Source organism: Corvus kubaryi, unplaced genomic scaffold (genome assembly GCF_017639235.1).
Source record: "Corvus kubaryi isolate FWS band 111438036 unplaced genomic scaffold, C.kubaryi_AGA036_p1.0 37323, whole genome shotgun sequence".
In the NCBI taxonomy this organism is placed as follows: Eukaryota; Metazoa; Chordata; class Aves; order Passeriformes; family Corvidae; genus Corvus; species Corvus kubaryi.
The window spans coordinates 292,503-305,647 of record NW_024581102.1 but is presented as its reverse complement, the minus strand read 5'-3'; the positions used below and the strand labels follow the sequence as shown (position 1 = coordinate 305,647).

The following is a 13,145-nucleotide window of genomic DNA, read 5'->3' as shown; positions in this document are numbered from 1 at the left end:
CGGCAGCCAATGGCCGCGCGCGTTGCTGTTGCCGGGCGGCCCGTACCGGCCGTCCCGGGGCCGTCCCGTGGCGATGCCGGTCCCGGCCCTGCCGGGCCATGGAGATCCGCTGCGGGGGTCTCCTCTTCAGCTCCCGCTTCGACTCGGGGAACCTGGCACACGTAGAGCAGGTGCGGCCGACAGAGCTGGGGGGCGGCCCCGCCGCCCGCGCCAACGCTCTCCCCCCCGCCGACTACGAGTTCAACGTGTGGACGCGGCCCGACTGCGCCCACACTGAGTATGAGAACGGCAACAGGTACCGGTGGGCGAGAAAACGGGGAAGGGGCGACTGGTACCGGGCGGGGGGCCCAGGGGTGGCTGGTGCGGTGTGGGGGGGTCGGTGGGGCTCTGGGGCTGAGGAAAGGGGCTGGGGAAGGCGGTGACGTCAGGGGTGCCCTGGGAGAGGGTTCGGGGGGTCTGTGCCCTCCCCGGGGGTCTAACGGGCTCTGGCGGGACGGGGCGGTTCCACGTGGGTGTGCCTCGGGAAGAGGGGTCCGTGGGGTTGGGGGACTGAGGAAAGGGCCTCGGGGAAGTAGCGGGCTCAGAGGCCCCCTGGGAAGGGGGTCCAGGCGGTCTGGGTCCGCCTCTGCTGGGGCTCTGACAGGCTCTTGGTGGGGCCGGCTGGGTGGGTGGAAGAGACACCGGCGAGGTCGGGGACCCGCGGGCAGGGGCTGAGGCGGCGCCGCTCCACCCCTCCCCAGGTCCTGGTTCTACTTCAGCGTGCGGGGGGGGGCTCCGGGGAAGCTGATCAAGCTGCACATCCTGAACATGAACAAGCAGAGCCGGCTGTACGCGCAGGGCATGACCCCCTTCGTGCGCACCCTGCCCGTGCGCCCGCGCTGGGAGCGCATCCGGCAGCGGCCCAGCTTCCAGGTGAGAGCGTGGGGTGTTCCCCGCGCTGGGTGGGGGTCGGGCAGCCAGGGGCCCTGTGCTCGTGGCAGGGGCAGCTCTGGGAGTACAGACAGCCTTTGCTTCCTGCACTGGAGTGACCCCCAGCTTCTGCTGGGTTGGTGGAGCAGCTGGTTTGTTACTGGCATCTCCGAGGGAGGGATAAAAGCAGCAACAGCCCATTCCCAGGGCCACATTCAGGAGAGCTGGGGCTGGGCATAGGCTGCCATGGGGTGTTTTCCCTGGGGGAATGTGAAACTCCATCCCAAGCACTACCTGTGCTTCCCATCCCCTTCTCTGGGTGGCCTGAAAACAGCTCTTTGTGACAGCAGGTGCTGCTGCCCCGGTGAGGGGCACATCTGGAGGGTGGGGGGAGCCCTGGGGGGCACATCTGAGGCGTGAGACTCCCAGGAGGTTTCTCTGGTCTGGTTGGAACTGCCCAGGGGAGTTGTGGTCTGAGCCCTCCTTGTTCTGCATGCCCTGCTGTGGGGAAGCAGCAACCCTCCCAACACCCCACTCTGAAGTAGAGAACAGGGGCTAGAGAGAATCACTTAGTCCTGGCATGGTTTGAGTTGGAAGAAACCTTAAAGCTCATCTTGTTTCCATGCTTGCCATGGTCAGGGGCACCTTCCACTATCCCAGGTTGCTCCAAGCCCTGTCCAACCTGGCCTTGGACATTTCCAGGGATCAAACATCCCTCCCTTTTCCTGACGTGGGATAGGACAAGTGGGGTGAACAGAGAGCCAAAGGCTCTGCAGGGAACAGACCAGCGTGTCTCGACATGAGCAGAGCCAGCTGGGCAGAGATTCCCATGGGCATGGCCAAGGGCGAGTGGCCACGGGCACCCCCAATGCCTGATGGGGGCCAGAGGAGAGCAGTGGGGGTGCGCTAGGGTGGCTCTGCCCCTGTGCCTGTGCCCAGGCCTCTGCGTGTCCATCACAGGTGGTGGAGACGCAGTTCGTGCTGTCCTTCGTGCACCGCTTCCTGGAGCACCGCGGGGCCACCACCTACTTTGCCTTCTGTTACCCCTTCTCCTACACTGACTGCCAGGACATGCTGGCACAGCTGGACGGCCGCTTCCAGGACTGCAAGCACATGTCCCCCAGCAGGTGTGCCCCCCACGTTCCCTTTCCTGGCTTTTATCCCACCTTCCTGGCTTTCACACCTTTCCTGGTCTGTGTCTGCTTGTGTTTTTTCCCATGGGGAAGCTCTGTCTGCAGCAGGAGGGTCTCTGTGTCCTCCCTGTCAGTGCCTGGCCCATGCTTCTCTGTGCCCCAGCTCTGCCTAAGCAGTGGCAGCAGCTTGCCCTGAGCTACCCACGGGATTCCAGAGGATCCCTTATTGTTCTGGAGCCCAGTCCCTCCTGCCAGAACGGGTTATCTCCCTGGTGGGATGAATCCCTCAGTGCCCTGTTCCGCCTCCTGGGATGTGTTGTCTTTCTGATGGGGTGACCTGACCTCTGCCGGGTCTGTCTGTGCACGAGCTGATCACCGCTTCCACAGCTGGGGGGGGTTGGGCAGGGCAAACCCCAGCCCTGGGCCTTCCTCCTTGCCCTGAAGGAGCAGCTGCTCGTGTCCCCAGCAGCCTCTGAGGGTATCTAGCAGTGAACAGCCCAGATGTGGGGGTGGTCCTTGTGGGGCTGGGGCCGCTCAGCTCCCGGGGCGCAGAGCTCGGGCTGCGGGTGCGGACAGCATTCCCAACCCAGCTGGGAGCCCCCTCGCTCCTGGGGCTGGCTGAGTTCCCTCTCTCCCTGCAGCCCCCTCGACTCAGTCTACTACCACCGGGAGCTGCTCTGCCACTCTCTGGACAAGCTGCGTGTGGACCTGCTGACCATCACTTCATGCCACGGCATGCAGGAGAAGCGAGAGCCCCGGCTGGACAAGCTTTTCCCAGACACCAGCACACCCCGTCCACGCTGCTTCACCGGAAAGAGGGTGAGAGACCGTGCTGGTGTCAGGGCTGGGCCAGGGACGGGGGGCCAGCAGCCCCTGTGGTGGCCCATGTGTTGGCACCTTACTGCAGCCCCCATGTCTGTGACCAGAATGGTGTCATGTCCCCAAGGGCTGGAGCATTTGGGCAGAGTTGTGGAGCAAAGTCTGTGGGACTCTTCCCTATCTCAGTGTCCTGGGGCAGGCAGGACACCTCCCTCACCCCGTCTATTTGTCCCCAGGTGTTTTTTCTCAGCAGCAGAGTCCACCCAGGAGAAACCCCCTCCAGCTTCGTCTTCAACGGCTTCCTGGACTTCATCCTGCGGGAGGAGGATCCCCGTGCCCAAATGCTGCGGCGGATGTTCGTCTTCAAGCTCATCCCTATGCTGAACCCTGACGGGGTGGTGCGGGGCCACTACCGGTGAGTGCAGAGCCTGGCTGGGCTCTCCTGCCTGGGAGCCTGCTTTGTGTTTTCGTGGAATCATTTAGGTTGGAAAAGTCCTCCAAGACCATTGAGTCCAACCATTCCCCCAAGAAAAAGAAGCAGAAGCCATTTATTTGAATATTGATTGATAGATGTGAGTAAAAGGTGAGTGTCCTTCACTGATGGGTGTAGATATGGAAAAGGCTGTGAGTTTGCTGAAGAAGGGATCTCAGAAAGCTGGTAAAGTTTATAAAAATCATAGAATCCTGGATTCATTTGGGTTGGAAAAGCCCTGTGAGACCATCGAGTCCAACCATCCCCCAGTACTGCCAAGGCCACCACTAGCCATAGCCCCATGTGCCACATCCACATGGCTTTTAAATCCTTCCAGGGATGGGAAATCCACCCCTGCCCTGGGCAGCCAGTGCTAGGGCTAGACAGTCCTTTCCATTAAGAAATTGTTTCCAATATCCAGCCTAAACCTTCCCTTCAACTTGAGGCTGTTCCCTCTGCTCCTGTCCCTTGTTCTCTGGGAGCAGAGCCTGACCCCCACATGGCTCCATCCTCCTGTCAGGGAGTTGCAGGCAGTGTCAAGGTTCTCCCTGAGCCTCCTTTTCTCTAGGCCAAGCCCTTCCAGCTCCCTCAGCCACTCCTGGTGCTCCAGCCCCTTCCCCAGCTCCATTCCTGTCTCTGGGGAGGATCATGCAGGGCTCTGCCACACTGAGGTTCTCAGTGCTCTGTAACCTTCTGGCCATGAGGGGTTGGTTTGGCCATTGTTCTCCAGGACAGAGCCCAAAGCCCTTGGCATTCCAAGGTGAGCTCAGCTCTGCTGGTGCACCCTGGAAGGTCTTGACATCTCTCTGCTCTCTCTGTGCAGAACCGACTCCCGTGGGGTGAACCTGAACCGGCAGTACCTGCACCCCGATGCCGACCTGCACCCCGCGGTGTACGGGGCCAAAGCCGTCCTGCTCTACCACCACATCCACAGCCGTGTCCTGCCGGGCTCTCCGGACTGGAGGACGTTTGTCTCCCCACTCAGCACCAACTTGCTGAGCATAAAATCTCCCAACTGTCCCATTCCGGCCGTGGAGGCCACATTATCAGAGCTGGACAAAACCAACAACCTCCGCAACTCCCCTGGCACCTGGCATGCCGGCACCCACTCCTGCCCGGCTCAGGACACCCGGCTGTCAGACAGCTCAGACCGAGCTGCCTGGATCCTCCCATCGAGCCACACCAGCGAGCACTGTGAGGAGGGGCCGTGGAGGCCTCCCCCATCCCCTGTCCCCGAAGCTGCTGAGCCCCCAGAGCCCATTGCGCCCCGGGACAGTGGCCTGGCCTACTACGTGGACCTGCACGGCCACGCGTCCAAGCGCGGCTGCTTCATGTACGGCAACAGCTTCAGCGATGAGAACGACCAGGTGAGGGCACAGCCGGAGTCCGGGCTGCTGCGGCTGCCAGGATCCTCCTGCTGCTCTGCCTACTGCCCGGGGGCACCAGTGCTGGGAGAGGGGCATGGAATTCCCTGTCACAGTTCCTTCCTTTTCCTTCTCCTTTCCTTCCTTCTCTTTTCATTTCTTCTTCCTCCTTTCTTCTTCTTCCTCCTCTCTCTCCTCCCCCAGTCGGGTGACCAGGGCAGCAGGAGGTCTCAGATTCCCCCTGGGAGCTGGCGTGGGCCAGCAGCCAGCTGCCCTCCTGAGGACTAAGGGTAAAGAACCATGCCACTGGGCTCCCTCCTATCCTCCCAGCTGGCTGTCAGGAGAGCCCACTGGGAGTTGGGCAGGGGGTGGGCAGCATGCCCTGGGCACAGCTGGAGCTTGTGAGACCCTGGAACTGTGGGCAGAGTGGGCCCAGCCGACCCTGGTACAACCCTGTGCTCGGCACTGGTCCCACTGGAGCAGGATGAGCAGCCAAGGGCCCCTGGTCACCCCTGCTGCTCCCTGCACTCTGCAGGTGGAGAACATGCTGTTCCCCAAACTCATCTCCCTGAACTCACCTCACTTTGACTTCACGGGCTGCAACTTCTCCGAGAAGAACATGTACGCCCGGGACAAGCGGGACGGGCAGTCCAAGGAGGGCAGCGGGCGCGTGGCCGTCTACAAGGCCCTGGGCATCATCCACAGGTAGGCTAGCGCCAGGGGCCCATCCAGCCTGGCACTGAGTGCTTCTGCTAGGTGTGGGATGTTGGACAAAGGGGGAACCAGTTCCATGGGACAGACGCATCCTGCATGGCCCCAGGGCGTGTCAGCAGAGGTTGGGCCTGGTTGTGCCGGGTGCTGCCGTGTTCCTGAGACACAGGCTCAGCCAGGCTGCTTTCCTTCCTGTCCCTCCCCATCCCTCCTGCAGCTGCTTCTTCTCCCTGCTCTTGCATGGCTTTCTGAGGGGAATTCTCCTCTTTCCTGGGTGTTCCTGTCTGTATTGAGCTGTAATTAAGCAGAGTTGCAGTGGGCACAGCATCGCCGTGGCTGTGTGTGAGATTCTAGCCTCAGTGATCCTGTGAGTCAGGGATACCTGTGATCCACCCCTCTCCCACATGGGATGGGATATTCCTGGCCCATTCCTGTGCTGGGAACATATCACTGGGTGAGGCAGCCAGACCCACAGACTGGAGGTTCTCTCAGTTTCCTCAGTGCTTGCTGTGTGCTCAGCTGCAGCTTCATGTCCAGCACCAGTCCAGCCCCACATGAACAAACACACACATGGGGCTTTGGGCTTGGGTCACTGGGGTACTTTGCTCTGTGACTGACCTGGAGCAGCCCAGGTTGGTGATCCAACAGTGACATCTCAAAAAGTTCTGGGAGTGCTCATGGTGCACGTGTGATCCCTCAGGCAGACTGGGACAGAGCTGCTCAGGTTTTCTGCTGTACTGGCCCTGCAGCTGTCTCCGGGCAGTGGGACAGATGGGAGCCATCCCAACTGGCAGCTCCTAGCCCACACTTCTCCATCCCTTATCCTCTGGGAGGACATGCTCCAAGACACCTTGAGGGTCAGGGGAAGGGTGTGGCCACCCACTCCCTGGATTGTTGGTGTTGACATTAGATCATTCCCTTTCTCCACCCATCAGGGACCCCCCATTCCCATCAGCTTCCAGAGGTGACCGAGAGGTCTCCTCACAGGGACCTTGGCACTTTGGATGACATCCATCCCAAGTTCCCATCATGCTGGTCTCTGGTACATCCCTGCATCCCCACACAGGGCATGGGCCGTTCCTGCTGTCAGAGGGTGCTGTCCTCAAAACCCTGCCACTTCCCCTGCACTTCTGTGTGCTTTGGAGCAGGACCCCCTTCCTGGTGCAATGGGACCCCCTTTCCAGTGCCCTGAATCTGCTGAAGTGGCTCTCCCAGGGGAATTTGTGGGATGACCCCAGGCCTGCTGTGGGTTCGTGGGGTAACGGGGGCTCCCTCGTGCCCCACAGCTACACCCTGGAGTGCAACTACAACACGGGGCGCTTGGTGAACAGCATCCCGGGGGCCTGCCATGACAATGGCCGTGCCAGCCCCCCGCCACCACCCGCCTTCCCCTCCCGATACACCGTGGAACTCTTCGAGCAGGTACAGAGCGCCCAGTGGAGCCTGGGTGGGCTGGGATTTGAGGCTGGGGTTTCTTTCCTCCACTTGCTTTTCTGTCCCAAGCTCTAGGGAGCTGCCCCTCTCCCCAGTGCCCCCACTCCCTGGCATCCTCCGTTCCTGGAATCCCCCCTTCCTGGTACCCTCATCTCCCCTCATGCCCCCCTTCTCCTGGTGGCCTCTTTTCCCTGTGACCCCCTCACTGCTGCCCCTCTCCCCAGTGCCCCCCACTGTATCCTTCCTTCCCTGTGTCCCCCTTTCTTCCCCCATGCTTCCCCTCTTCCCATGGTCCCCATACTCACTGTGCCCTCTCATTGTGCCCTCTCATGCTCACCAGTGCACCTTTCTCTTGTGCCCCACACTCTCCTGTTCCTCCTCTCTCCTCATGCCCTCCTCACCTGTGCCTTCTCCTGGGCAGGTGGGCCGGGCGGTGGCGGTGGCGGCACTGGACATGGCTGACTGCAACCCCTGGCCACGGATCGTGCTCTCGGAGCACAACTGCCTGGGCAACCTGCGTGCCTGGATGCTGAAGCACGTGCGGGGGCTGCGCGGTGCCAGCGGGGGCCCGCGGAGGAGAGGAGGTGCCAGGACCCCCCCCCAGGAGCTCCACGTAAGGGCTGGCTGGGGCGAGCGCGGGAGCTGCAGGATAACGGCACTTAGCGATGATAAATGTCCCCAAGTGAGTCACTTGCCAGGGTCACCTGCCCTGGCCCTAGCTCCGCCAAGCTCTGGGAACTGCAGGCATCAGTCCCTCTGCTCTGAGCCATCAGCAGAGAAGGGCAGAGAGTGAACTGGTTGGGATTCACCTGCCCCAGTAACCTGGGAAGTCTCTCCTGCATAAGCGCTAGACTGGGATGGGAGAGGCTGAGGGAGCTGAAGAGGAAGCTCAGGGGGACCTTCTTTCTCTCCTCAGCTCCCTGACAGCAGGGTGGAGGCAGGTGGGGGTTGGGCTCTGCTCCCAGGGAACAACGGACAGGACAACGGGAAATGACCTCAAGTTGTGCCAGGGGAAGTTCAGGCTGGATATTGGGAACACTTTCTTCATGGAAAGGACTGTCCAGCGCAGGCTGGCCAGGGCAGGGGTGGAGTCTCCATTTCTGGAGGGATTTAAAAGCTGTGTGGATGTGGCACTTGGGGACATGGCATAGTAGTGGCCTTGGCAGTGCTGGGGAAGGGTTGGACACAATGGCCTCTGAGGCCTTTTCCAGCCTCAGCAATTCTGTGATCTGGGACTGGGGGTGAGGAAGTGGGAAAAAATGCTACTGGGACAGCGATATATGGCACAGGACACTGGGGCTGCGGCTCTCAGGGACATCCTGGTGGCATCCTTGTCCCCAGCTGTTCACCAGCTCCTGGGGAGAAGTCCAGAGCTCTGCCAGAGGTGGTGCCACGGCCACTCAGCACTCGGTGCTGGGCTGTGATGGTGGGTGGGGGGTGCAGAGGGGAGCCCCCCTCACCGTGCTGGACTGACCCCCATCTCTCACCCCTCCAGTGGGCTGCCCACCTCGGCCTCTGACAACGCACTGGTCCGTGCCAGGAGCTTCAGCAACGGCACCAGTGGGAGTGGGGGCAGCCAGCAGGACTCCCCTCGGATCCGAGCCTCCCCCAGCTTCACCTTCGGCAGCCCCAGGCCCCCGGCAGTGGCCACAGCCTCCCAGAGCCCCCTGAGTGGCGGCAGCACCCCGGCCCTGGGCAGAGGTAAGCCAGGCTGGGGACCCCTTGCACGCCTGCTGCAGCGCCTGTCGAGCTGCTGTGCGGGACCACAGCTCTGAGGGAGGTCGGCGGCAGCATGTCCTGGTCGGACACAGTGACACTGGGTTTGTGTGGAACAGTGCATGTGAGGGGCCCCTGTCCCCACAGGAGGGTCCTGAGTCGGGTCAGGGCTGACACTGCACAGCAAGACCTTCAGTTTTACAGCCCAGCTGAGCTCTTGCTCCACGGGCCTCCAGCCTTGGCTGGGCAGGAGCTGCTGCTGCTCCACTGGGATGTGGGGGGCACTGGGGCTGCAGGGAGATGCCCCCCTCCCCAGTGCCAGGGCCACGGGGCTTCTGGAGAAGCCAGCACAGAAAACCTTTGCTCAACTTTCCACTGCTCCCAAGCATTCCTGAGGCCAGCAGGGACACACCAAAGTGCCTTTCTCCTCTTTAGGCACTGGCTGGGCAACAGTGGGTTGTGACCTGTGGCTGTGGTGAGGTGAGCTGGCAGGGCGCACCACGGGGTTTCCAACATGCAGACTCCCCTCTGGTGCAGGCTGATGTGCCGCAGTGTGGTGCCAAAGTCAGGCAAGGCCCTGGCTATGCCCTCTATGCCGGCATTGCCACCATGGGGCAGGGGCTCAGGGCTGTGGGGGCAGGCAGTGGCACCCCTGTGCTCCCATCCACTGTGGGGCTCAGGCCTGGGGGCACCGTGCTCCAAAGCGTCCCAGTGCTGACCTGGGGTCGGGTGCCAGCCTGTGTGCCTGGGTGTGCCTGAAGCTGTGCTTGTGTTGACCTCTGTGTTCCTCTGGTGTCTGTTGCATTGTCCTCGGGGTTTGCTGCCCAGCCTTCTGTCATGACTGTGTCTTGTCTGCCATGAGAACATGGTGGGGAGGAAATAAAAGGCTGATGTTCTCATGGGCACGTTGTTCCGTCTGTTCCTTTGGCCGGGCCCACCTGGAGTGACCCCTGGCCCTATCCCTGGCTGAAGGGACTGGGGACAGCTGGGGGTGTAAGCAGGAACAGACCGTCTGAGCCAGGGGGCAGAGCCTGGTCCATGGTGTCCATGGCACTGATTGGGTGGGGTCTCCTGCCTCCCTGGCCCATGGTCCCCACTGGCACGGCCTCCTCCAGCACAGTGACCAGCAGAGTGCCCTATGGCACACTGCACCCTCACGCTGCCTGACACTGGGACCCAGCTCTTCCTCCCCTACCCTGGCATCAGCTTGACCTGCTCCCTGCCTGCCTAGTCCAGCTCTCCCGCCACCTTCTCCCACAGCGCCGCCAGTCCCCACCTGCGAGGGGCCCAGCACTGGCGGCACCGCTGTGTCTACCCGGGGCTCGTGGCCCAGGGATGCTCTGACCCCGTGGCTTTGCCTTCTGAGCCCCGTGCTGGTGCCCTCACACCGGCTGTGCCATCCCAGCCTCTGCGCTCCCCAAGCAGTGGGGAAGGAGCCGAGTGTGTTCGGAGGTGTGATAGGGTGGGGGCTGGGATGGCACGGGGTGAAGACCCTGTTGCCCTGGTCTTGTCCCACCCTTCCCCTTCTTCCCCATGTCCCACTCTAGCCTGGCCACATCCTGGGGAGCCCAGACCTGTGTTCATGTTAGGGTGACAGGGTCTCTGCCAGACCCCCAGTCACACCCTCAGCTGCTGTTGGCCTTTGCTGGCTGAGGTTGGTCACCAGATTGTGCTGTTTTAGTCCAGGTGAAGCCAGCTGCCACTTGCCAGTACCTCCACTGGCAGCAGGGGTTTTGGAACATCCTGCCCAACTCAGGCTCCTACTTGCAGGGTCTCATTTGCTGTGGGGTCTGGCCCTGGCTTCACCCCAGTGGGGAACATGGCCCCACCACCTCACATTTTCAGTGGGATGGGGAGAAAACTGGGTTGGGATTAAGACTGTTTAACCAGGTGAGCAGAAACTGGGAGCAAAACTGAGGCAACTCAGGTGTTCCTTTGGTTCTGTCCACTGCAGCCAGGCCCCCAAATGCCTTCCTTTTTTCCCCCAGCTTGCCTGGCTGAGCAGTGTCCCATGCTCCAGGACATACCCTAGTTCAGAGGGCATGCCTGTGCCCCCAGCTCCTCACTCCTGGCTAAGCCTGGCTAGCACGGTCACACCAGTGCCATGGGAGCTCAAGCCAGGAACTCGGCTGGAGCTGGGGCCAGTGATGTGCAGAACCACCAGCAGAGCCGGGGCAGAGCCCGTTGCACCGGCAGTGCGGGCTGGGATTGAGCTCTGTGCCCATCACATCCTCCGGCCGGCGTCGGCCGCTGCCAGGGCACCCCCTCGGTGTTGGGCTGTGTGGGGGCCTGGCTCTGGCAAAGCTAGCAGGGAGGGGGACTTGGTGTGTGGCCACTGCAGGGTACCGTGTCACTAGGCTGTGCCAATGTGCCCCATGATGCCTCCGTGCCCAGCATGGGCAGCTGGTGACTCCACCAGGGCACAGAGCCCCTCACCAACACGGGCTGAGCTCTGTCTCCTCTGTCACACAGGGACTCTGCCCACGGGCACCCGAGCAGCGCTGAGCACCAGCCACAGACCACAGGAGGCCCAGCGAGGCATGGAAGAGCCCCAGGATATGGCACCTCTGCAGGTATCAGAGGCACCAGCAGGGAGGGAACCTGGGGGTGCAGCAGGGCCTGTGCCCTGGGAAGGGGCTGCCCCGTGGCTCTGCTTGGCTGGGCCCTTTGGGGAAGACCTTTGGGGGCGACATGTTTGGCAGGCTGCCCCAAAGACTGGGAGGCCCTCAGGGGCTGGGAGCCTCCCCACCTGTGGGGCTCTGCCAGATATTTCTGTTCTGCAAACCTTTACCCAAGACACGGGGAAACCCCAGGGACAAAGACCTGGCACTGATCCTCCTCTCCCCTCTCGCACAGGTGCTCCCAGTGAAGCTGAGTGCCTGGAGAGCCCCAGAGAGGCCTGGGTAAGTGCTGCTGCCAGCTGTGGTGTGAGGTCATCTCAGAGCCCTTGCCGACAGCAGGGCAGTGGGAGCCCGGAGCAAAGCCCCTGCCAGGCAGGGGGAGCTGGGTGACCAGACACCCCCAGACAGGGGGCTGTGGGGCAAGTGGAGCTGGGGCCGGCGGGAGCATTGTGCCCCACTGACACCACTCTCTGTCCCACAGGGCTCTGCCCGGAGGCCTCCGCGCCCCCCGTGAGAGTGCCGAGCACCGAGGGACCCTTCCTGTGCTGGGGCAGGGGCCCGTACCCCCAGGTACGGCCCCGCAGTGCTGGGGAGCTGCGGCACGGGCAGGAGTCCCCCGGCCCTGCACCGCCCCGTGCCGGCAGCACCTGGGCAAGGGCACTGCGGGCCCCCTGCCCACGCCGCTGCCCCCCACCACAGCACCCGAACACCGGTGCCCCCTTTCCCAGCTCCTGCCAGCAGCTCCTCTCCTCCTGCGCTGAGCCCCCCCGCCCGGCCCGGCCGAGGGGCTCCCGTGCTCCCACCCCAGCCCCGCTCCTCCCCGCGGGCCCGGACGAGAGCCCCGGGCCGACGGGGGGGGTTATGACGTCACACGGTTTTGTCGTGTATCATCGTGTTTCTGTTAAAGCTGGTTTGGAAGAAGCTCGGCCTCGCGCCTCTCGGGGCCCCGCGCTCGGATCCGCCGAGGCTCCGTGGCGTGGTCCCGCGGGAGGGAGGGGCGGCGGTGCCGGTGCGGTGTCATCGCCGTGCAGGGGTTCCCGGCGCTTCCCTCACTCCTGCTTCTTGCGGTTGTTGACGGCCACATAGTGGTAGAGGACGACGAGGAGAAAGAGCGAGACGCCCAGCATGTTGGCGAAGATGGCGAGCTGCACGTCCGTGATCATCCTGCGGGGGAGGGGGAAACACACGCGCTGGCATCCCGCAGGGACCTGCGGAGGGACCCCACCCGCAGCAGGACCCGCTGAAGGCCCCTCACGCCCCGACGCGGGTGCTCCTCCCCCAGCGGAACCCCGCGGCTCCCGGTCCTGCCTGGGGCTCCCGCTGTCCCCGGCTCGCGCTGTCCGCTCTGGGCCCGCCGCTCCGACACGTCTGCCTGCGAGCGCGCCACTTCCGGCCGCGGGGCACGGCGGGAGCCGCGCGGCCCTGGCGCTAACGTCACGGCAACCGGGCCGCGGCGGGCTCGTGACGTCACGGCCCCGGGCCCGCCCCTCGCCCTCCGCCCCCTGGCGGCTGCCGCCGGCTCCTTCTCCATACAAGGCGCGGCGCGAGGGCGGGGGCGGGGCGAGCAGCCCGGGGCGGCCGCGGCCAATTAGCGCTAATGACACCAGTGACAGCTCATTACAGCTGCTGACAGCGGGCGCCGCCGCGGGGCTTTAGCGGGACGGGCTGCACTGGGCTTTGCTGAGACGCACTGGGGCATACTGGGGTATACTGGGGTGTGTGGAGGCACACTGGGCGACGCACTGAGCTGGAGTATACTGGAATGTGCTGGGACGTACTGGGGTGGGCCGGGGTGTATTGGGATACACACTGCAGGGTGGTCTCCAGCCGAGGGGTTCCAGCAGCGAGTCCCCCCGGGATCCCTGCGCCCCCAGCTGCGCTGTTCCCCCCCTCGGCCGCAGGGCCCCAGCGCTGTCTGGAGTCCCCTCGAACACGGCAAAGCCACGATCCCCCGCAGCCCTCTGTG

General features: G+C 63.3%; 2 protein-coding genes across 2 annotated transcripts; one reads left to right on the top strand and one right to left on the bottom strand.

Annotated features, from left to right (window-relative positions):
* AGBL5 (AGBL carboxypeptidase 5) lies at positions 1–12,100 on the top strand. Its single transcript, XM_042029461.1, has 13 exons — positions 1–295; positions 741–912; positions 1,870–2,036; positions 2,684–2,861; positions 3,098–3,276; positions 4,157–4,700; positions 5,233–5,402; positions 6,695–6,830; positions 7,264–7,447; positions 8,331–8,543; positions 11,031–11,131; positions 11,415–11,461; positions 11,661–12,100. Exons 1-13 carry the CDS (start codon positions 99–101, stop codon positions 11,938–11,940), a joined length of 2,568 nt encoding a protein of 855 aa, XP_041885395.1. The 5' UTR covers positions 1–98; the 3' UTR covers positions 11,941–12,100.
* OST4 (oligosaccharyltransferase complex subunit 4, non-catalytic) lies at positions 12,055–12,590 on the bottom strand. The gene is made up of 2 exons (XM_042029458.1): positions 12,488–12,590; positions 12,055–12,343 (listed from the first exon to the last, which is right to left on the bottom strand). The coding sequence occupies exon 2, from the start codon at positions 12,340–12,342 to the stop codon at positions 12,229–12,231; it is 114 nt and encodes a 37-aa protein (XP_041885392.1). The 5' UTR covers position 12,343; positions 12,488–12,590; the 3' UTR covers positions 12,055–12,228.
* Between the last annotated feature and the right edge of the window lie 555 nt (positions 12,591–13,145).